This window comes from Egretta garzetta, unplaced genomic scaffold, assembly GCF_000687185.1.
Source record: "Egretta garzetta isolate BGI_Z169 unplaced genomic scaffold, ASM68718v1 scaffold419, whole genome shotgun sequence".
NCBI lineage: Eukaryota > Metazoa > Chordata > Aves > Pelecaniformes > Ardeidae > Egretta > Egretta garzetta.
The window spans coordinates 918,030-942,065 of record NW_009260777.1 but is presented as its reverse complement, the minus strand read 5'-3'; the positions used below and the strand labels follow the sequence as shown (position 1 = coordinate 942,065).

The window sequence follows — 24,036 nt, the reverse complement described above, 5'->3', positions numbered from 1 at the left end:
AAATCTTGAAAAGTAATATTTATTAAATTTTTTGTATGAAAACATGAAAGAGCCTGGAGATTATTGAGCTTGGAGGCACTCCCGGCAAGTGAGTTGTGCAGAAAGCGGGGCAGGTGCCAGTTTACATTTCCGAAACCTGCCGCTGAGTGCGGGGGTGTCAGGGTGGTGTTAGATGACGACAGGTTCCCCTCTGGCCCCAAATCAAATGGAAGGGGTTTGAAAGCAGCAGGTCCCTTGTTCTCAGTGCTAATGTACCTCCCTCTGCTTCTAAGAGGACGATGATGTGCAACGAGTTTACATCGTTGTGCAATGAGTTTATGTGGCATGGGCTAATGAGCTGACAGTAACTTACTCTCAGTAGCTAGGCAAGAGGGAAACTGCTGACCTGGCTGGGAATGGAGCCACAGATTTCACTGATTCCTAATGGGCAAAAAGTGCACCATAAAGCATAAAATAAATTCTTAAAATATTCAACGCAATGGCTTTTAAGGCTGAACTAATGCAGCCCCTCCCACCTGCGGGGGGCAGCGGGGGTGAGGGGTCTGACTGTCTCCCTGCAGCACCCTTCTGTGATGAAACTGCAGCCTTGTTTTGGCGAAGTGCAGGTAGGAAGCTGAAGGCACAAGTAACACAAACCCAAGGGAAAAATAGCCAGTAGGGTCAGGCTGCTGCTTGGACTTCGGCTTAAACCAACCCACGGCAAGGTCAGGCCTTGGCATCCATATTTTGTTGGTAGCAAATACAGATACTTTAAATAAAGCTTGCTGCGATACCATGAACACTCAAACAATCTGACAGCAAGACAGACTCTGTTCTGTACCTCCTTCACAGCTTGCTCTCAAAAAAATCCCCTGATAAAACCAATTTAGCATTACCTTTTTTCTATTATAGTGTTACTTTTTATTTCAAACTCCCTTTCAAAGGAAATTTCTAACTTGCTGCCACATGGCCCTGAGAGGGGGGATGGCTCCTGCTCTTCACCAGCACCTGCCACCTAACTGAAGTACTGGAGAAGCGTGGGTTTACCACCTGCTGCACGGGGAAGTCGAGCAGCTTCACTTGGCCTGACCACTTCAGTAATTCCTCATCAAACAAATCCCATGAGTAGTTATTGCCCTCTGTTCCCTGACTTCTGCAGCCTGCAATAAAGCAAGCGCATTGTCTCTAAAAAAGCCACTTGCAGGTAATTAATAGAATCTTCCACCTGCCTCAACAGCACAGAGCGAGGCTGTTGTTGACCGAGCGCTCTTCTGGACTTTTAGCGTTGAATTCCCCATCTTCCTGGAGCCTACCATCCACGCAGGTCTCAAATGCAATAATGCAGAAGCCAACTACCTCTTCTAAATGACCAAAACATTTCTACCTGAATTGGTAGGAATAAATCCTGAGTCTGCCCCTTCTATTAAGCAAAAATAAATAAATAAATAAATAAATAAATGAGGCTTTTGCTAGCCCTGGGAACATATATTTGACAGGCTACTTTGAAACCTACTGAAGCAAATGCTAATTACAGGCTTCAGTACAGTGACACAGCTGGTTAGATCTCTGGAGCCTCAGTGAAGAGCAAAACCTGGGTTCCTCAAGCTTCAAAACTTGCTGAAGCCTTGAGCGCAGCGTTCATGTCTTTACTTCCAGCCTTTCCTGTGCTACAGAAGTACCCTACCGGCCCCGCGGAGGTTGTGTTGCTGCTGAGTTTCTCCGTACCCAACGTCTGTTTCCCATATAACTCCTTGCATCACCACCTCATACTGTTCTAAAATCAGAGCCGTGCAAGTTGTATGGGGGGAGGGAAGAGAATTCTGTGAAGTTGCTGTCATGGTATTTTTAAGTTACATCCTCATGTCTCAGTAGTAGCTTCAAAATTTACACGGGTGAATTTAAAACAAAAACAGTCTTCCAAAGCCCAGAACCACCACCAAGCCGGGGCCTGCTATATGGAGTGTTTTCTGCTGTCATGAAAAGAAATAGAAGCATGAAGTTTAAGGGTTTCCCATTAGAATACCAAGGCACATTTATTTTTGTGGAAATTATACTTTGCCAGTACACAGTTTACTACTCTGGGAAGGCATGGTCTATTTAGTCAGGAAAAGTCTCCCGCTGCTACTGTGTGTTTGTTCTTTGGACCCTTCTTCACCTAAGAACTGAAAACCATGTGCTTCCTGAGCTGCCATTTAAACATAAGAGCTTAGCCTACAGCTAACTGAACCCGTCGAATCTGGGTTTGGTTCAACTCAAACTGAATGTAGCCACATCAAAGCCGCTGCACCTCCGCCTGGAAAAGGCCCATCTTACGTAGAGGTAGCTCACGAAAAGGCGCTGATGGTGCATGTTACGTCAGCCTTAATGCCAACATGTCCATGTCACTGGGGGTAAGACAGCTTCAAGAACAGCTATTTCTGCATTGCTACCAGGAGCAAAGGACAGGCAGCTCGCAGGGCCGAGCAAGTCAGTAACATAAACCAGCTTAGGGGACCTAAACGCAAGACCAGCGTCTTCAAGCAATCTCGCTGATGCAGCTCTTTTCCTTTCCACAGAAACAGCGCTGGTGTTCTTACACCAGCTGACCCACCTGCACAGCAAGAGTTAATGCTGTTAACTAGCTCTCTGCCAAGCTAGAAAGCTCTCTGCTGCTCCTTGAATGCTGCAGGATTCAGCTCCTCATCCCAGTCCCAGCGTGGCTGCTCCAGCCCTGGGGCTGAAGGCAGCCTGGCCTCCCCAGCCCTCCAGGGGCCCAGCTCCCTACCCCTGCCCTTCACAGAGTCCCTCTGGAACAAGTCACAAGGCAGAGGCTTAATGTGTTTATTAGAGTAGGCAAAGATGAGAAGTTCTGACAAGGGAAGTGCCAAATTCAGCCTTTTCCTCCCCAAAAGATGGAAGTGATTGCATAAGCTCCCTCTCCCCTTCTAAACGGAGCAAGAATATTTAAGTGTATTTTAGAATTTTTTAACTTCCTCTTTTTCAGTATTGACACCAGTGGCCATCACAAAGACTGTTTACCAGCGCAGACAGAGCTTGCTTTTAAAGGTTAGCTACTGTTCCCCACAGAGGGAAAACCCAGTAAAAATGCTGTGCCGTGATGAATTCCCATTCCTGGGGGTGAGGAGAAGGAGAGCGGTGAAGGCTCTGTAGGGATTGTTGGCCACCGGACGGAGGTTCAGCAGATGGCTTACCTCGCGCTGGGGCAGGGCGGGAGCGGTGCGGTATCAGCAAGGGCATCAGACCAGAGCTCCAGCCCAGAGCTTCCAGTGAGCGCCTTCTCTGTGATGTGCAAATTGTTTCAACCAGTTTCTCTACAGGGTGGAGAAATAAATCTCTATTCTTTTCATTCTAGCACTATGAGATCATATTAATATTAAAAAGGGGCATGCCCATCTCTAGAATTATAGCTCAAGACACTTTTCTTTAAAGATCTGCTGCATAAAGCAAAAAGACAATTATTCTGGCAGCAAATACAGCAGTTATGGAGCTAGATTAGCCATTCCTACTACCGAGGTACCAGGTCTCAGCTATACTAGAGGATCTGACTTCCACAGAATGGGAGCAAACTGCTGGAATTCTCACTGAAAAAAGGTGCATTGGCAGCCCTCACAGGAACCAATTCCCAGCTCCGGAATAACCAAAATGGATAGTAAAGGAGGGCGGATGGTGGAGGTTAATTCCCTGGACAGTTTCCAGGTTACGGCTGAAATGCCCTGTGACACTACATCATTTTCACAACTCTCTTAGGATTTCTGAGCATAAGCCGACACCAGCCAAAGAAACAAATAAACAGTCCTCATCTAAAAACATCACCTTATTGCCACCGTGGAAAGGACAAGGTCACGTGCTACCAGGTTCCATTTTAATTATCTGGAAAAGGTGGACAAGATGGGAGAACTGTCTTCAAAAATACTTGAACGAGTTGATGAAAGAATTTTCAGTACGAGTTCCCCAGCCAGCTCACTTTACCTTGGAGAAACTGCTTACCCTCAGTGCTGCCCCAACTGTCAAAATAAGCATATTCATATCCCTCCCAGCTTCAGCGGTAGAATGCTTTGATATCCCTTTGATGAGAGGCTCGGTGTGCTGCTATTCCCCTGTCCCACACCTCCTTGTTCACATGCTGTTTTGGATGCCAGTTAATGCTTATTAGAGAAGAAAAAAGCAGAAAAGCAAAGAAGTGAGGAGCGCCTTTTATTAAAGCTAATTTCTGAGGCCAACCCACACTTCCCACTGCTGGCTAAAAGATTCCCGATACCATTAACTCTGTTTGCTCAAGCCTGCATCAGAGTGTTTTACTACAGTGGGAAACCTTTTATCAGCCGCTGATACAGGCAAGGAGATAACTACCAATAAGGTGCAGTCTGGGATAACCTAACTGCATTTTACATCTTTCTCATTCCAATTGCAAACAAAAAATTCTTTCCTCCATCTTTTTCCTTAAAAAAAGAATCCATTCTTCCAGTCAAAAGCCAATGAGACGACAATACAAAAACGTCAATTAAAACTCCGCCAGCATGACCCACATGCAGAGCTGCGAGAGGGAAGGAAGCTCACACTGACAAAACAAACGCCTTCAGAAGGCTACTGAACACCTCGCTTGGTCAGAGCTTTCGGTAGCAAGGAAAGCTTTGGTTCTTCAAATTCACCTTTTTTGTTGTTGTTGTTAGAAACAGGTGCTCCTGAAATTATTCAAGTCAAGCGTCAGACAGAAATGCAGCGATGCAATGGTAACAACACGCTAACATACGTTCTAAGACCCTGGTATGCAGAACTGCAACGTGACAGATAATATCAGAACTAGCGCAAAGCTTATTACTCAAAATAACTCTTGCGATAGTTAAAACCTTCCTACCGATCAACACCGGGCAAGGGAGCTTTTACATCAGCCTGCTTCCTCTTTATAAATAAATATCTAAAAGGCTAGTCTAGCTTTTGATGTGTGTGTAAACACAAAAGTTCACTAAACAAATATTTTTAACTACTTTGATGTAAAGAATAATGGAAATGATAGTCTGCACACATTAGAAAGTGTTTGGCTAGGAAAGGACTGTCACTATCAGCAAACAGCACAGACCAAATTAACCAGATGATTCCTTAAAAAAAAAACCAAAACCCAAAGCTGGCTGCTTTGGGCCAGCAGTTATTTCTCTTTAAGACAAACATGTATTTTTCATTGTGACCTCCACACTGTGGGTTTTAGTCAGTCTCAGATCTACACATATTTCAAAGGAGTGCAAAGAAGCTCTGAAAATGAAAAAACGCAATGTAACAGACAAACCCAAAAGAAAAAAAATGAACCAGAGAAATTGTTTCTGTGCTGCTGTGGCAGTTTCACAACAGAACAGAGCCGTAAATATTTATAACTGGTAAGAGAAGGTATGCTAATGCTGCTCAGAAGCAAATTGGTAATAGAAAGCCACAGCCAAGGCTTGCAAACTGCTCATTTTACTCCAGCGCAGTTTTCAGCTTCTTTTCCCTGCCACCTCCCCCACCCCCAAGCCTGATTTAGGAAATCAGGTTTGTGGTTCAAGAGCATGTTAGACCACACCTCTTCCAGTCATCTGGGTGCAGGTGGATCGTTGATAAAGAAAAAGGCAAAAAAAGATAACATGATCTTGGGCTTAATGTACAGAGGTAACAGAGGCATACGGTAACAACACAGCCTGGATGCCACAGCATCACGTAAAAGCACCCATAAGGTTTGCAAAAGGGAAATTTTTCTAAGAGTCCTGCTACACAGACAGAAGAAAGAATGATTTTGAGCAGCAACACCACCTAAAATTCAAAAATGACCATGAATTCAAAGCTTTTTCCCTGAATAACTGCATTTTTCAGAGGATCCAAGAGACAACTTTTTAAAGTAACTAAGCTCTAAATACACAGCTACAAAGAGCCTAGGAACCTCACAGGTCAGTTGTTACAGTAATAACGAATCAACTATGCACTTCTGAGAAAGCCCACTTGTATTTGTTCTGACTCTCCAGGTTCTAACACCTTTCCTCGCTCTAGCCCTATGTTTCTTATTGTTACAAGACCACTGTTTTAAAAGGAGGATGTTCCCCTGCTTTGAGTGAGGAGATGGGGAACAGCATTGTGAGGAACATCACAAAATATCTTAAAGGAAAAATCTAGCGTTCTTAGCTACAGAGGCAATGATTTAATCTACCCAAACCCCCTCTAAATGCATGACATTCATTTGTAAGGGTGCACGCGGGTATGTTATTCAGTTAAGATTCAAACTAAATTGTAATTGCAAGGTTGAACTATGTATAACAGTATGTGAGGATACGAACTACATGTGGTTGCCCTATGGTTTCTAATACTTGAGTTAAATGGATCTGGAGAGGAGAAAGGCAAGAAGGGGAAGCTTCAGAATCCAAAACTGCTGGCAGTAATAGTTCGGGGCGTACTTGCTCAAGACCATCCACAATTTTCACAGATACAATCAGTGTGTTTGACCAGTTTGTAAAAAAAGCAAGCGTAAGGTCTTTTTCCTAACTGGAACAGAACGAGGAGAAGTAACTGAAGTGCTTTTGTAACTCCAACATGCATCTGCTACTGCATAGTCACCTAAATCTCTCCTGTAGGTATCTGTTACAATCAAGAACAACATGGGAAATTCACAAAGATCCAAGCAAAAGCAAAGTAGATACAATGCAAAGTTAAAACTGCAGTTGGGAATATGTGCTTGTACCACTTCTCATCAGTTTGCTCGCTGTAAGCACTTAAAGAAGCCACCCAGAAAATATATGCTAAAAGTTTTAATATAAACTATTAAACAATTCTATCTTAATTAGTCTTATTTTTCTGATAAATACTTAATTAAATGACCTTATACCTCTTGGAAGTCTATCAGAGATGTGCTTTTTACTCCCTTCCTGGCCCGGTATCTCAAGCCCACACAAAAGACAACAGTAAACATACCTCAGGCTATTCTTCCTCCAAACCCAGGTTTATCTGCAGCCTCAGTTTTGCTTGTTACTAGGGAAGCCCTTTTTGCAGAGCCTGAAGATTGGTAAGCTTAGCAACCTTATTGCAAAGCACCACAAGAAACATCACGCAAACAGGCTGAAAGAAAAAAAAAAAAAAAGACTATGTCTTCTAGCAGGCATGCAGAATCTTTTTGACTTATCACAAAAGCAGAAGTTGTTCATAGCAGAAAGATGCCAGTCAATTGACAGTGTTATGCTGTCAACTGTCGAGTTGCTAACTCTCATAAGGACCTGCATTACACTACCAATCTAAAGCTTACAGATGTGAGTCTTCTTATTAACCTAAATGAGGATATCCACAGTCGTAAGTATAAGTCAGTAAGATTTTACAAAATTGCTTCACACAAAATGGCTGTGGTCAGACTGATTTTGAGAGAATGATGAAGGAAAATTGCTTATAATTTTATTATAAACATTTTAAAGATATAAGCATGAAATAAAAAACTACATTTCCTTAGCCATTGGCATAGAACTTACAAAAGCAGTACTAAAAAGCACCGTACAATTAAAAATTCCCTCCATCTTAAAATAAGAAATAACCTGGGTATCGCTAACACATGAAAAACAGTCCTTGCACACAAACAAGACCTGATTTTGAAACGGGAATGCCTGAAGATGTTGCATGCTTGTTTATGTATGAACTTTTCCAAGTGGCAACATTTGCACATCAAGGTGAGCATATATATAAAACCAATCTTCATTTTCCCAAAGACTGACTGTATGATTGCTTGTATCCATGATTCGGGTTAGAAATATGTGTTTGTATCAAAACCGCACAGGCACAAACCATAGTTATTTTGAAACCCCACTGAAAAGGTGGGCCTTAAAATTACCAGCAACATTAAATCCTAGTTAAAGATTTATTTGAAAGAACCTCAGTTTGCCTTACTGCTGCAAAGATCATGTGAATAAACCATGAAATTCCTAACAGAGAGAGAGAAAGGATGAATTTTTACTAAAATAAACTATGTGTTCAGAAACAAGCAAAACACTAAATAACTGCAGCTGCTAACATCAAAAAAGTGGTTTTAACTTTTGCTGTCATCAGCTGCTATGACTTTTTAACAGTACTAAAACATACATAGATCTAAAATTTTGCTTAGTAAATATTATTTTTAAGAGATTTTTCTTTCTATAAATACTACACTGGGTTGTACAATATTTATGTCTAATTCCTAAAGACTTAACAGAATTATCTTCATTACTGTTCCAAATTATTAAAATAACTGAATTTTCTTAAAACGTTTTATCTAATTTTGACTTTGTATTTGTATTATTTTTCATTACTTTCTACTTTTTGCATATGCTTTCACAAATTTGGCCATCCACCCATGCCATCAAGGTAGTATTTCAGACTATGACTTCTTAAGCCTTCGTAGTTTTAACTTCCTGAGACCATTTTCAACTTCTTTTTTTCTTTTTTGGGTAAGCTTCTCTGAAGAGACAGGCTGCAGTTCTAAACAAGATGATGGCATCGTAGGCAATTCTTCAGTGGTTGTGCTTGGCTCATTTTTGTTTATCTGCACTATATTGTTCCTCATGGAGAGAGGCCGGGAGAGGTTTTTTCCCAAAGCTAGTGACTCCTCATCAGACGCAGTCTTTGTCAAGTCTTGTTTAGAAAACAACCTGGAATTAAGCGGGGTCTTTTCCTTCAGGAATGGATCTAAACAATCATCATCGCGCTTACTCATTTCTGTATTGCTAGGAATGAAAGGACCCCCTTCAGAGGATACTTTTTTGAAATGCTCTATTTTTTCATCTGAACCACAGCTCTTTTGCTGAGCCTGTGTATTGGTCATTTTTTGACTTTGTTTTGGACCTGGCAGTGGTGACTCAGAGCTACAAGGAGGGTTCTCGCTTAGAAGACTCGACTTTAACCACTCCACAGAGTGAGGTTTGTGCTGGCTGCTAACATCATCTGGCTGTCTCTGATTAACATAATTTTCCAGCTCTAAAACAGGAAGCTCCAAGTTGCTCTCAGCTGTATTTATGCAGTCCTTCAGCAGCTCCGTACTCCTACATTTCACTTCAGATTGAGGACTGGGAGAAGTTTGACAGTCATTCTTTCTGTTCCCTGTCTGCGAGTCCACTGAGCCAAGATACACTTTCTTGGAGTCCTTGCTGATTTGAGGTTTGCTTGTGCTACTTTTCCTTGGTTTTGTCCTTTTCACACTGCAATAAAAAGGAATTTTGTTTTTAAATTAAAAAAGAATCTTCACTGCCTCAATCTGCCCTTCTTACAAACTCTGAAACACCACTAGGGCAACCTAGACCAAACACGGAAAAAAAATGCTGTATATCATCTTGACAAGCAGTAATGTTTGTCTAGTGCGGATAATATCAAGTGTTATCCATCTGATTTTCCACTGCACTAGGGGAACCCTATTTATTAATGACTAAGCCACGAAGGAGTTCACATTCTATTCCAAGAGGCAGAACTGGATTCATTACAGATGTTAAAGGTCAACACGGCATAAGTATATTGAATACCTTCCCCAACTGGCTAGATAAAATAGCATTTCAGAAGTGCCTAAATGATTTCAAACCATTTCCATATATTCACATGCATAATGTACACCTAAAGAATAGAGGGGGGCAAGGCAGGGAGAGGCAGCATGCGCCTCTCTGTGTGAGAGTTTCTAATCTCTATTTTAGAATGTTCCTCTGGAATTTTTCCCAGGACATTTCAAAGCATTGCTTTAAAGTTAACCACTATTCATCTAGTATCAAGCCCATTCATCTGGGAAGGACTTCGGCAATGGAAGTAGATGATACTCTAAAAGGAATTCGACAGGAAAAGGGGATCACAAGGGACCTGATGGAGTGTCAGTACATAAACGCTCCTCAGCAGCGTGTTACCTACAGCTCTAGGTCTCACATAGGCTGTAAGATGAACTCTATGCACAAGTACTGGAAGCTGCCCATGTAAGATTTTGAATCTAAATATGTTAACTATAGATCATCCCATGCTGAGACCACTTTCTGCTGCTCTGCTGTTCCCAGGTTGCCATATCTAACTCTTCAGAAAGAGGGCTCTTCCTAAATAGGTAGAGCTGGTATACCTCCAAATCTAACATAATTTCTAAAGACAACACAGATGAGGCAACATGGGTAAAAAGAAAAGTTGCCAGTGTTCACAGCAAATCCCTGATTCCACAGTTGAGTTAGGGCTACTGGCAGCTGGCACAAGTAGGAACAGCACCCTGGTGCAGCAGAGGACCAGTAAAGTGTTTAGCTGTCCCACTAACCCTCCCCATCCTCCACACGAGAGACGGTCTTTGTGACCAAAGATCCAGACTAACATCATGCTACATTGCAGACTCTCAAAATGAATAAAAAAAATGTATTTGCAAAACATTTTTCACCAGATTCAAACATCACATATTTATTTTGGCTCAGAGCTTCATTCAAGGAAAAAACACCCTGTTTTGATTCTGCCTAGCACTATGTGAGATAGCTATGTGGGTTGTAATAGCTTCTTTCTTGCTGTACAAAACAACAACAGTAATGTGCTTATTCCTACTAGAGCAGTAGCCTCTTAGTAATTTAAAATACTCTTTTGTAAAGGAGGTTATATTATTTGAAATTTTGTTACGTAGGCTAGATTCTATTTACCCCAATTTTACCAGATTATAAAGTTAACACCTGAGAAAGAATAGTGACATACATTTCTTTCAAGATGTCTTGCTTTATTTGTTCATTCAGACTAATCCTAAGATTCTTGTTCTCAGCAGATTCAGTAAAGTATTCAGATGTCCCATTGGAAAGTTCTTCTTTCTGCTGCAAAAGAAAATACAGGTTTAAAACATGACACGTCAAGCTATGATTATTCAACAGAAGAACTCCATTGCTAATACTAAGCTTTACAGATGTTTTTTATTATTTTGATCTGAGCAGTCTAAGAGAAATAGATTTATTTTTAATCTTTTAATATTTGGGAGTCTAGTCAGTTCCCTCCCCTTTCAGACTCCCAATGAACATATTTCATATACTGAAATATACTGCAAACAAACAAGACTGTAACATAAAGGATGCAGCTTTCCAAACCCTCTGAGGAAACTGTTGGCAAATATTTGACATCTTTGTGGCTCAAACTGTGACAAATGCCAGGAATCTCTCTTGCAGACAGGAGCATGTTTGTCAGTTTTTTTTCTGAAGAGACTGACTGGCGCAGTGGTCTATACACTTATTCTCAGAAGAATTCCCATAATTTTCCATACTTACAAAAAAATATACAGAGTGTTATTTGCTCATTTAAGAAGGCAAGGGTTAAAACTTTTAATACTAACATTCAAACGCTTGCAGCTTGTAGTGGTTGGCTACTACAGGACAACAGGGGAATTCTTTCTGGTCTCAGCTAACAGCAGCACCATGGTTTTATATAATACAAGATTGGGGCGAGAGGGAGGGAAGGAAAATGCTCTTTTTCTTCAAGCTGTGAGCATTTCCTTTCACAGTGAAACAATCTCAATGAGAGAAGGGCCATTTGCTGACTTCACTATTAACTACCACATACTCCAAAAAAGTATTATCTCTGAGGCCATGGAGAGGAGAGAAAAAAATGTGGCAAAGTCAAGAAGAGAAGAGGCTTTGTGCATCTCCTTTTCTTTGACAACATTTTTCTTCATCAGCCTGCATGATGCAACTTCTGGTCGGGGCTCATCGAATGTAAGGAGTGCTTATTTATACTGTTTCTTGCTCCGCACTGGGAAGCCAGGATGCTGGAGGTGCAAAAGAACGTAAGAAAGTAGAGAAAGCCTGCAGAGGCACAAGGCCAAAGCGTGTACATGATCAGGAACCTGTCACTTATAGGGGATTAAGCCCTGCCCATTTTTATTTTTATTTCTACTTTAAAGGAGAGAGGGTAAAACCTCACTGCTCTTTCCAGAAGAATGAGCCAGTGAAAACAACTTCCTGTTTTGTAAGCAGAAAGAGGGTAGTCAGGCAAAGAAATAAAGCCATTTCGACAGTTAAAAAATTACAGCTGTTTTGAGCCTTCCTTTCAGAAGCAACTTACGCAAACATTTTTGTGTCTATTGACAGATGCATGAAGTTCTAGCCACTAATGGTGCAACACGTGTGTTTACAGCAGGCAGAAAACACGAGACATACGTGCAATGTGATTTCAACCTCAGAAATCAAGCCTAACTAGTTTAATCTGAGGGATTAATTGCTGCTTCTTTTCTGTTAGAGGTATGGACTCCCCTAATTTGACTAAATATGTTTTCATATTTTGTAAATGATTAAAGAGAATATTTATTAAGATACTCAAGGGCTTTGCTAATTGTAAGAGAAGACACAGACTCTTAACTGCAAAGTCTGTAGAAACTATTCTGATTTCCAGTAACATTCACACAACTCAGACTGAAGGATCTTGCACAATAATTCTGCACCAAAGCAGCTGGAGAGCACTCTTGCTTCGCCAGAGAAGAGAAGCACAAGCAGAAGCATTTGAACTTTCCTTATTCTGCATTATGGTAAGGCTAATTCTATTAAATCTTCTTCAGTCCTCAGCTGAGGACATCAACACGGCACACTGGGACAGGATCACCAGTCTGCTACAGCAGTTCTGGAAGATGTGGTAAACAATGGGTGGAAAGCAGCACTTTGTACAAAATCCAGGAGGGCTGGGGACAGTTCCTGTCCACACGCACTCACTACTGCGGATAAGTGATAAACCTCAGTTCTAACTTGCGTCTGATTATGAATCGTTCACGATCGTTGCCTGGAGTATACCGTCATGCCAGGGTGTGAAGAGCAGACCCTGGAGAGAGGCAGAGATGACGAAGCCCTGTCACTTGTGAGTTGAGTCAGACAGGAGTTAATGGTCCAGAGTTGAAGGGCCTAACGCATTCCCTCACTACGCCATCGTCAACCTTTTATTTTGTTTTCAAATAACTTATCACAAAGTAGTGACAGAAAAGGGTTAAGGCATTAAAAAAATTAAAAATCAAAATGATTTATATGTGAAACACTTCTGAACATGCCCTCTAAGTACAGTAGATTTTCCCCTTGGAACCACACCCTGTAAGTGCTGTATTTTGAGAGCTGAACAATTAACATAAGGCATATGAGTCAGTCTTTGAAAGACTCTGTGGGAACCAGAGAGCCTTTTGCTATTAGGAGTGATGTAAACTCCCTAAGGCTGGAGTAAGTCCACAATAGAAGGCAAAGAGAGTCATAAATAACAACAATGGGCACTCCATATACTACTAAGACACTCAGCCATTATTGGTGATACTTCCTTTATTTTCTTTATTAGACTTAATAATTTCAGTTAATTAAAAAAAAATAAAAAACACTGTCTGTTTTGGGAATACTATTTATTTCCTATGGGAACTTCAGGACTTGTTAAAGAAAGAAAAAAAGCTAATCTGCTCTCATCCTGTCTAGTAATCCCAAATTCCTTTTAGGCAGTGAAATAATTAAAGAAAAATATTCCAGGCATAAAAAGGAGGACAGCAGAAACAGACATCATATAAACAATGACACCATGACAGAGAAAAACGTCAAAGCACCGCCAGACTTGTGACTTGACTCTGAAAGAGCTGCAGGGAGTGGGATTGCTGCTAACAAATTAAAACCACATTTCTTGGCAAATTGTTAAAGACAGACATATTTACATTTGTATAGAGACTGGGTGGGCACAAAAGATTAAAATGCTTCTTTAGCCCTTGAACTGCCAAGTTCTATTAGAAATATGTGCTCTTAAAATCCTAGGGCAAGCTCACTCCTTTTTGTCACTAAAACTCAGCAAAAAAGGGCCACCAGAAATGAAGCTTACAAAGTCTTACCACCCTACCTGCTCATAATACTGGCCTCTCAAAACCTGATTTTCAAATTCCTAATACTTATCCAAAGAGATGTCTGGGAATAAAAACCCTCTATTAAGACATACAGAGAAACATGACTGTTAGGCACACAACATACTTGCTTTAAGGCTTATCAAATTGAAGAATCATTCTTTTACTATCTTACTCAACTTGCTATCTCACTCAAAATGAAAAAGAAACCCTCGAAAATGTAAAAGCAGTGACTGCCATCTGCAGCTCTCTCCAGGACAGCTGAATTCAGCAATACACCATTAAATACCTCTAAAAGAACTACTCATGGATGTGCACTTTCAAAGAATCCTTACAACTAGTTGTCCTGGAGAAGAGTGAAAGGTTTGGCCTTTTCAGCCTGACAAACAATACTCATACACATATTAATTTTTTTTTTCAGTCCAGGGTTTGGGATACTGGGCTGAAAGAAAAGTTTCCAAAGCGCAAAATTCTGCTCCCTTTCCCACCTCTCATTTGGTTTCATACTTTTTAGTTGTCTCTTGCTATGCTCAGGGTAACAGTTCCACATACTTACATACCAATAAAGTAACACTAAGGGATAATTAAATTTCATGTCTGGTTAACAAAAAAAAAAAGCCACCCAAACCAATTAAAACCACACATTGTTTCTGAATTGCATTTATCAATGTGGCTCAACTTGCTCATCAAAAACACTTAACAGAAAACATCAGTGGGTCCAATAAATAAAATTTACTATCAGAGTATGGGAGGGGGCTCTGAATATAACAATGTAGATGAAGCAATGAAATAAAGTATTATCCTAGACACACGCACACAAATAAAATGAAAATTAGTAAAACGAATCAGACAGAAACACTTATTTAGGGGAGCTTTATGTGAACTTGCAATTGCATGACTTCTCTTAACATCACTCTAAGCAGTATCATGAGCTCAACCATCTAAGATAACCTTTTCAGAAGTGTTCTAATAGAGGACTGGCGGATCAGAGAGGACTCTTTCCAATCTGATAAACAGAAAAGGGCTCCTAAAGAAAGTGAGGAGGCTTGTCAGTGAAGACACTCAGACACTATAATCTAACTGATAGAAAATCAACAGAGACAGGACTTTGGGTCTAGTCTTCTGCCCTCTCCCATCCCACATGAAGGAAAGCTTCCCATAATTTCATGATGCAAGTTTTCCAGCGTTTCCAAGGTAGTGATGCATCTGTCCTAGCAATTCTACTTATGAACTCCTACCACATCATAAGACATTCATAGAAGTTTTCAAGTACAGAAATAGATATTATTGTCAACCTGAAATACAGTTTGATTGGACTTGCAGAATTTTGCTCTACATTTTGAAATGGACTGTCCTCTATATGTCCGTAAGTTCCAGTAAAAAACATTAAGGATCGTTCCATGTTACACACAGCAGTACTGATTTTTCACACAAAATGGGTATGTTTAAGGAATGCTGGTGGTTTTTAAAAATACATTATTTTCAAGATTGAAATTGGAGAAACAACCATAGAAAACTGCATCTCTTCAGTGAGGACCGGAACTGTATAAGCTACCCATGGCCTAGTACAGAAAGGAAAATCTAACTCCTGGATCAGTACAGTCTTCATTATTTACTACCAAAATTCATTTTGATTCGACACCATGGATCTTAACTGTGAAAGTTTTTGCTTGTCAAGAGTCCCTATCATCTGTACTATTTTGTCCAAGAGTTGGCCCGATCTGTTACAAGCCCCTGTGATACAGAATCCACTTTCTCAAAATACAAGGTGTAAACTCAGGTTTCTCACTTAATACATACATCCTGGCAATTCCAAATGCTCCAAAGGTCCCCCAAGCATCATCAGATTAGCTTAAAGCACACGACTTCTATGAGGGAAATGCCTTTTTGCTTTTCAAGTCGCTTATTTGGATTGTAATCATGTTTTACACATAGCAGGAAACCCAGACTATTCTGAATGTAGGAAATGCAGAGTTCTCTAGATTTGCATTTGAATGCTTGCTAGATAACAGAAAATAGAAAAATTCCTAATAAACTGTAAATGGCATAAAACAAGATGTGATATGACAAAACCCCTAAAGTTGCAGGGGGGGCTTTTTAAAAATTGATACACATCTGTAACACAGATAGCAAGAACATACATAACACTTCCTAAAGCCACAGAAGGTGCTCCTTCAACAAACGATTTATTTACATACTGAGAAGCACGTGATACATGCTGTGTGTATTTGCTTGAAGGCAAAAAGCATTAAAATGAATGTTAAGTAATTGAGCTATTAATCATTCTGATTTTATATACTGATGCTACAAGACTCAGATTCTATCTTTAGAGAAAGTGTCCACTGATAAGAAATGGAGCAAAAGAAAATAGCTTTTCAACCAAAATAACTTCTCTCGATGACACTGAAGAAAAATGTAAAGCATACTAATGCTGAATTTTTATATAAGAATACCCACGTCTTAAAAGCATGCACCTTTAGTTAGCCCTTCCCATCAGTTTTAAGGTTCCTGCCTCCAGAAGTTATGAAAGAGGACATGCATGCAAGATATACATGTTTTATACTTTGAAGACATTTTTAAAAAATAAGAAGATAGCAATTTTATGTGGAGCTCGACCCCATTCCCCATCTTACAAACCATGAGGGAAGGAATCTACTACTCAATTGTCACATGAGTATCTGAAAAAGCGAGGCACTCCTGTAATCCTGCACTACAGCTTTTAACAGCCTGACATGAGGATCCTCTATCTGCCTACCAAATCTAAATGAGTATCAGAGACAACCAGTACAGATGTCTAAACACCTACCAGTAATACCAAAGTAAACTTTTTATTTATCCTTATTTATGCTTCCAGATATAGCATAGGTTATACGACGTAACAGAATACTACTTAGAGTTCATGATGTATACAACATCACGATTCATACTCTTAAAAATTCAATTCTTACAGAAAAAAATCTGGAAAAGAATACATCAATTTTAAAACACAACTGTTCTCTTTATACAGTTACAATAGAGTTTAACAACTGTAGGAGATCTTGGAAAGAATAACTAACGCTCTTGATCTTGCTGGTTATACAGAAGCAAAATATGTAAAACAGGCAGGACTGCACAGCCCAGGAGATAATTACTGTTCAACAATTTAGTCAATGTTGTTGCTTGGTTTCCAAAACAAACACTACCCACCACCACCCTCAAAGCCCCCAAGACTTCTGAGCTCACGCTGGGGATCTGTCCCTCCAAATAATTTCAAATCATTACAAATTGTTCAAAAATCCTTCCATGAACTTTACCATCATATATTTCAGCTTACTGTTCAGTCAAGTTATGAAATTCCTATTAGACGTAACAGATTTCTGCTGAAGGCTGAGGAACAGATTGCTCTTTAAAACGATTAAAAAAAATCCATCAACTATTCTTTGTCCAACAGGAATATAGAGAATTATTATCAGAAACTGAAGTAATTTAAACCTTTTTAAGTCCTAAAGTCATCAAAATCTCACAGATGCACAGCAGTTAAATAAAACCTTTTGCTCACTGTAGCTTTAAACATTATAACTGCCAGCCTTCCACCCTGCACCTTTGCTGGAGGTGCCCGTCCTCTCAAGAGGGGAAAGAACATCATTCAATGCAAAGTGCAGAATCTTAGCTCAAATCTGCATTAACCACCAGTGTAAGCTGTGACAGCGAGAGAGTGAGAGGGGAGAGGAAAATGAGGGAGGTGAAAGGATGATGACAGATGATAATATCTTGACAAATGAGATCTTGTGAACGCTGCTAAATAGTTACATTTAAATCAACTGGAGCACTCATGTAAGAAGCAACTACCAAAATCAGTAAAAGATTACTCAATTTGTCCCTACTTTTTGAAGATTGCTTCATATGGAAATAATTTTATGTGCTTAACCATTTATACTGGAGTTACAGGACCTTTTGAATTTCTGCTACCCTTCATCTGGATTTTTGCACAATGGGAGGTACATAATATTTATTGAAGATATATTCAACTTACTTAAATTATTTTTCTTAAAGCCAGTAAGTATTACTTTTTATTTCATTCCATATATACTCTAATAATCTGTCTGCTTTTCAGATAAATAATGCCATGGACAAAGATTTTCAAATCAGTTTCTTGTAGCAATACCTTGGCCTTTTTCCAGAGATCATACAGTTAATTCACCCAGCAGTATGCATGAACACTGTAATTGCTCTTTTCAGATAAATACTGTGCATTTATCAACAGATGATTTTCATTTAAAGGTCCTAATGCCCCTCTACCCATCTCTGTGAGGTTTCTCTGAAATTCTCCACAGCCTTGACTAATTGAAATAATTGTGTCAGCTTTCATTTCATCATTTGTCCACTTCTCTGGATCATTAATATAGCAAACAGCAGACAGCTATTAGACTTTGGCCATGCAGAAAATAAATCAGTCAGTTTGTAAGCTATAAGAAGAAACTAAGACAAGTTCAGACAAATCTCACTGAGGCAATTCACAGCATTACCGCTCTCAGGTATCCTCCCTTCCCTTCTGCAGGAGGTTTCTACCCCACTGCAGGGTTGGCAGAAGGAAACACACACACATGCCCCAGCTGCTCCCACTCACAACTCAATGCGCTAGCTTAGAAACCGGGAAAGTTTGGTTTGCATGAATCCACAAGACTGTGATACGCAGCAAGATGAGATGCAGGCACACAGCCCTTTTGGCAAACTCTGCTTGTAGGAGTGGTAAAATCTCCAAGGAGAAGAGGCAGACAGCTGGGACAAAAGAGAATACTGTAAAACTGCTGTAGCTTGCTTCTTTACGACCAAGTCAAAGACACTAGTATCATTACTTTGTGATGTAGTTTCTCAGAGAGCGCAGTCCCGTGATTCTAGCTAATTTAAAGCTATCCTAACATTGAAAGCGAAGTTTCACCCTTACCCAACACAAGGTCCTGCCAAGCCTCTGTATCAACACCAGCGTTGATAGCAGCCACGCAGTGAGAGCCTGATCAAAGTGATCCAGCTGAAAGCTAACCATGCAGACAACAAACCCCTCCCCTTGTTTTCAGGGGGATCAAGGAATTAACCCAGCTCCCCACACACACCAGTACTGACAGACGCTGAGGACAAGAATACGCAGGTAAGAGAAGAGAAGAGAAGGCAGGAGAGACTGCATGCTTCAGTATCATCAGTCTTGCATCAGCTTCAGCAGAGTATGAAGGATGAGTAGAAAAAGTGACAGAAGCTTGAAGTGTTAAAAGTGAAAACTCACCAAGAGAAAAGCAATTCTTTACCTGTTCCACTATGTGGTGTTTGGGTAGAGTTCATTAGTCTGCAGTTTCCCCTCCCTACTTTTTTGAAAAAAGTAGTGAACCTTGTTCATACAGTTACCAAACTGCAGCTTAATACTGTTTTCCTCTAGCTAAGTTTCCCACAATGACCGAAAAGAATTAAGCATATTATCTGAAAACACATGAAAAATAGATTTTATGAAATTTAAAAAAGGATAATGAAATCGAAGCCCATCAACAAGACAAGTATGACAACAAATGTAACATTAATGTGTGGTTTGGATGTCACTTCCAAAGCAGGGTAACTATCAGCTGCTACCTCAAGGGGTGGGTCCTGCTCTCTTCATCCAAATCCTGGCTGCGTGCTCCTGCAACATTTTTTTGTCACAATTGGCAACTGTGTAGATACAGGACGAGTTGATTCAGTGAATTGACATGACAGAAAACTAATCCTCCAGTAAAAAACAGAGAAACTTCACAATAGTTTCCTGCTGGATTAAGTCAATGAACTAATTCAGTCTAACAGTCTTTAAGGTATTTAAGATAACTAAATTCCACATAAAGTCTTCTACTAATCTTTACAAATTGCTGCTATCTGAAAAAAGTTTTCATTCTACCTTCCTATAGACACACCTCCAGCAGCATATAATCTAATGTTGAAAGTCTCCTGTTAATTACAGTGAAGTGTACATATTTTCATGAAAGAACCAGAAGCCTCTTCCCAGCATAATCAAAATCCAAGCAAATCATGTCATTTATGCTCTTAGGAGTTTTAAGATAGATAATTCTCTAATGCACCTGGGGTATGTTACAATGATACAATTTATAAAATCAGACATATATGAAGAAGGTGAAATAGTCTGCTTTTATTTCTCTGTTGAGGATTTAAAAAGCACTGGGCACATCTTTAGCACTTTTCTTCTCCTTGTGTACCTATGTGGGTTTTTTTGTTTGGCTGTTTTTTTTAAGAATAATATGCTGTTTGGAAAAGAATTTTTATTTTTATATAATATTTTCTGTAACTTAACAAGGCTCAGTGGAAACCCTGAGAACTTTTTAATCAAGACAGGATCTCCTACTCCCCACTTTCTTTTCTGATTTCACATGAACAGTAATTTCAAATTTCCACTTTAATATCATCATTAGCTTAACCTCCCTTCATGCTTTTTTTTTTTCCATAGATTCTAGAATAAAGCCAAAGTGGTTATCAATGAATGCTCCATTGTTAGCACATTTTCAAATGCTCACAAGCCTCCAATAAGCCTTCCACCCATTTCCATTTCCACTGTTTCTTCAGATAACCTATTTCCAATTTTCCATTTTAGCGCTCTACATAATAATCATCAAGAAAATGTCGTCATTGACAAAGATGACTAATCTCTCCAGAGCTCCTATGTATTTCCCTGGGTTTCCTCTTTTGCCATGTTCCCAAAACTGTCTTCTCTTTCAAGATAAAACTATTCAAGATTACAAACACAGTTTGGCAAAACAGGAAAGAATGGTTTTATGTTTAAGCTTAGCGTTAATCAGCCAGGCTATTCTTCCATCTTTTCCTTGAGACTTCCAATTTGCTTATATATTTTCAATAACTTAATAGAGATTTCCCTTCTTCCAAAATGTTTATTACTGCCTGCAGCCCAATTTTTAGATATGACCACAGAAATACCCGTTTCTAAATAGATTCTAGAAAATAGAAAATTACATATCAATTGATTGTCTTCTATTTTATTTCAGCTCTACTCCTTAGAAGCGCTCTCAAATCTTTTATTAGTTTATGCTTATAGCTAATTTGACAGAAACTGCCTAATCCACCTTTTCCTTGGTCTTACAAAATGCATCACAGAAGGCTTCATATTCCTTCTCTCAGCAATTGATGCTAAGGTTTGTTCTTGTGAATATCTGAAAAGCAATCTAATTATGATCATTCTTAAGAAGCAGGACATAAGAATTGAATTTCCTATGTGGCCACATCCCTTGAAACTCTTGGTTTAAGCACAGTCTATTTTAAAGATACAGAGAATAGCCCTTAAAAGGCAGTCAAAAGGTAAAGAATAAAGTGCAGAAGATAGGTAAGAAAAGAGAGTTACAGCGAGTGAAAGAAATCTGTATCAGGCTGACACAAAACTGGTTCCAAGTAATGGGAAAGCAGGGCATTGAGCCTGACTTGGCTTGACAGAGCTCAGGAATGAATGCTTGACCCAAACCATAAACCAGCATAAAAGCAGGCTGGGTTTTTTTTTTTTTTTTTTTTTTTTTAAATTGTTAAGTCTTGACTAAGTCAATCACAGTGACAGTCGGCAACACTGAAAAGTGACAAAGTCTCCATTAACATATAGTCAACTACTTTTATAGAACATAGATAGGCCCTCAAAACTAAGGGTGTGAGCTGACTAAACATTTAAAAGAACTTGCATGCAACATTATGAAATTATTCAAACCCAAACAACACACAGAGGAAAACAAAACATATGCCTCATTTTTAGCCCATGACAGAATACACTGGAGTATATCAACGGAAAGGTCTTCTGGGTGGTCTTTCATAGTCTAGTTTAGAGTTCAAGCATACTCACTGCTAAACTGCATAGAGAAAAGTACACACACAAAGTGCAGATCCCTACTCTTTACTTCTGAAGTGCCAAAAACTTGAAGTTACCTCTCAGTGGCAATCAAACACTCCCCCCACTTTGGCAAAGTACTGAACTGGAGTATATGACAAATTCGGTACTAATGTGGTGTAGAAATTCTGGATCAACAAAGGAGTCTGGAGTGGACCCTTTAAGTTAGAGTGGTAAGAATTAAAAAGATATTCCAGAACATTTGCTGAGGGTCTGTTCACATCTTGTTAGCTCTTCAAATCAGAGAAGATGGCTTAGGCATAACTTTATCTTACTCTCTCCTATCAACGTACTACACTGACCATTCCGCCAGTTCTGTGCACACGTATTGCATCTGTAAATAAATCAAACTCCCAAAACTTTATTATTGATTAGGTTACGATCCCATTAAAAGATTTTTTTTTTTAAACATAAAAGTATTTAAACTCCCTTTTTAAACAGAAAGGAGTTTCCACAGATCTTGATCAAATTTTGAAATAGTCAAGCTAAAGTTAGTAACATCAGGCTTTTCATTTGCATTCTCCTTACTAGACAGAATCATGCAAAAGAAACTAAGGAAAACTTCTCATCTTTTATTTTATGGAAAGATTAAAAATATCAAATGAGGGAATTGGATATCTCATAAGAAATACTTAAGCAAGAAAAAAATATAATTATTTCTCAGTCAAAATGCAGACAGAATTTTCTGCTTAAAGCATCCACGTAGTTTTCAAGACAATATCGAGAAAGTAATAATTTTCAAAACAGCAATGTACTTCTAAAGCAGTTAGATCTTTTTTTCTGAGAGAGAGAAAAACATTTTCTTGATCCTTTGACATTTAAGGATACTTACCAATCTAGGAATCAAGACAATAAATTCTGCATTTAGCATAATAAATAAAACCACCCTGCTTGATATTAAAAAATACTAAGTTGTATGAGTAGAAGAAAAACTTCTTTTTCCAAGGGTCATATATACTTTAATACATCTAAGATATACTAAAATATACACAGATCTCAGCTTGTAATTCTGACTCTTACTGTGAGCACAGAAGAGACTGCCTGCCACATAGCAGGCCACCTGGGTCAATGTGAGCCCTCCTGAGACAACCAGCAGTTAACCACAGCATAAAATTCATAAGCCTTTGACCCTGATAAAGCCTTCAGGATGAAATATTTAAGTAAAATTGTTTGTGACATTTAACTACACACCAGTGCCTTTTTCTCCATAAATGTTTGGGGATTTTTTTTCCCAGCAGGGCTAGCACTGATCCATTCGAGTTGTTTTGCAGAACAAGTGCTAAGAAAACGTACAAGAAACACATGGACATTAGTAACTGCCCCATTATAATTTTGGAGAGTAAAATGTTACAATGACAAAATATAAAGGGATAATGAAAATCAAGGTGCTAAAATAATACGTAGCTTTCTAAATACTTAGTTGTCTTCTCTGAGCTTTATAGGGCTCAGAAAAGGCTGAGTTTCCAAAAATTCCCATTTTTGTCTGCTTCAGACTCACTTCAGGATGTCTTTTTGAACACTCTGGCCCAACTGTTAAGGAGACTTTCTGGTTCCAAGGTGAGTCACAAATATGTGAATAACTACATCTATAGATTCATCTTACCACTATAAAATAAACTAGAAAATAAAGGAAATGTATAGAACAGTTTTGTACATACCAATACACCATTTTCGTATGTCCATGAAGTTGCATTAGATTCAAGTTTACTGACACAAACTATAAATTTGTCTGGAAACACACGTAGCTCTATACAAAAATAATTGAAAAGAAGATTACAAAAATTATAACCATATTTGAAACCACACATAATGACAACGTATACACATGGGTTTTTAATAAACAAAATCTTTAAATTGCACACTAACTGACTTCATGCACTCCACTAGTTTCTTACCTACTCTCTTCAACATCCCATCCCTCCTTTTGTTTTGCTTTTTCAAGCCATTAAAAAAAAAAACCTCAATAAATCAGAGTAAGTTTAGTTCCCAAGAGGATAGTCATGGCTGTAAATTAGTCCACCTGCACTCCCGGACAAATATACCAGACAGAACCAACAGACAGACCACTTAATGATAATTTCTTTTGCACTATTCTGGTGATGAGTCTTTTCATCACAAAAGCTGTGAATTATGTTTGTAATTTTGTAATAAAGCACAACATATACAATCAGGACTTGGCATAAAAACTCAGCATAAGGCTAAGTGTTTCAAACTCTGACTACAGTGATTTTTGAAGTCATTAAACAAATTGGTTAACTACTATCAAATGACATATTTTACTCAAGATCACACGGTTTGTTATAAACACAACAAAGTTTCTATTTACAAAGGATTAAAAATTTAAGGGTTTTCAGATTAGAATAGACCA

At 39.1% G+C, this 24,036-nt stretch overlaps 1 protein-coding gene across 8 annotated transcripts in view; it reads right to left on the bottom strand.

Moving 5' to 3' along the window:
- Positions 1-7,411: 7,411 nt before the first annotated feature.
- Positions 7,412-24,036, bottom strand: part of LOC104133005 (SLX4 interacting protein) — a 77,401-nt gene continuing 60,776 nt past the window's right edge. For 7 of the 8 annotated variants that reach the window (XM_035901730.1, XM_035901733.1, XM_035901732.1 and 4 more), the window contains 3 exons: positions 23,327-23,415; positions 10,642-10,754; positions 7,412-9,146 (listed from right to left, as the gene is read on the bottom strand). In XM_035901730.1, the coding sequence (XP_035757623.1) occupies positions 8,330-9,146; positions 10,642-10,754; positions 23,327-23,415 (1,019 nt within the window). In that variant the 3' untranslated portion in view covers positions 7,412-8,329. The remainder of the gene's footprint in view (positions 9,147-10,641; positions 10,755-23,326; positions 23,416-24,036) is intronic. The other variant, XM_035901731.1, reaches the window with a different exon arrangement.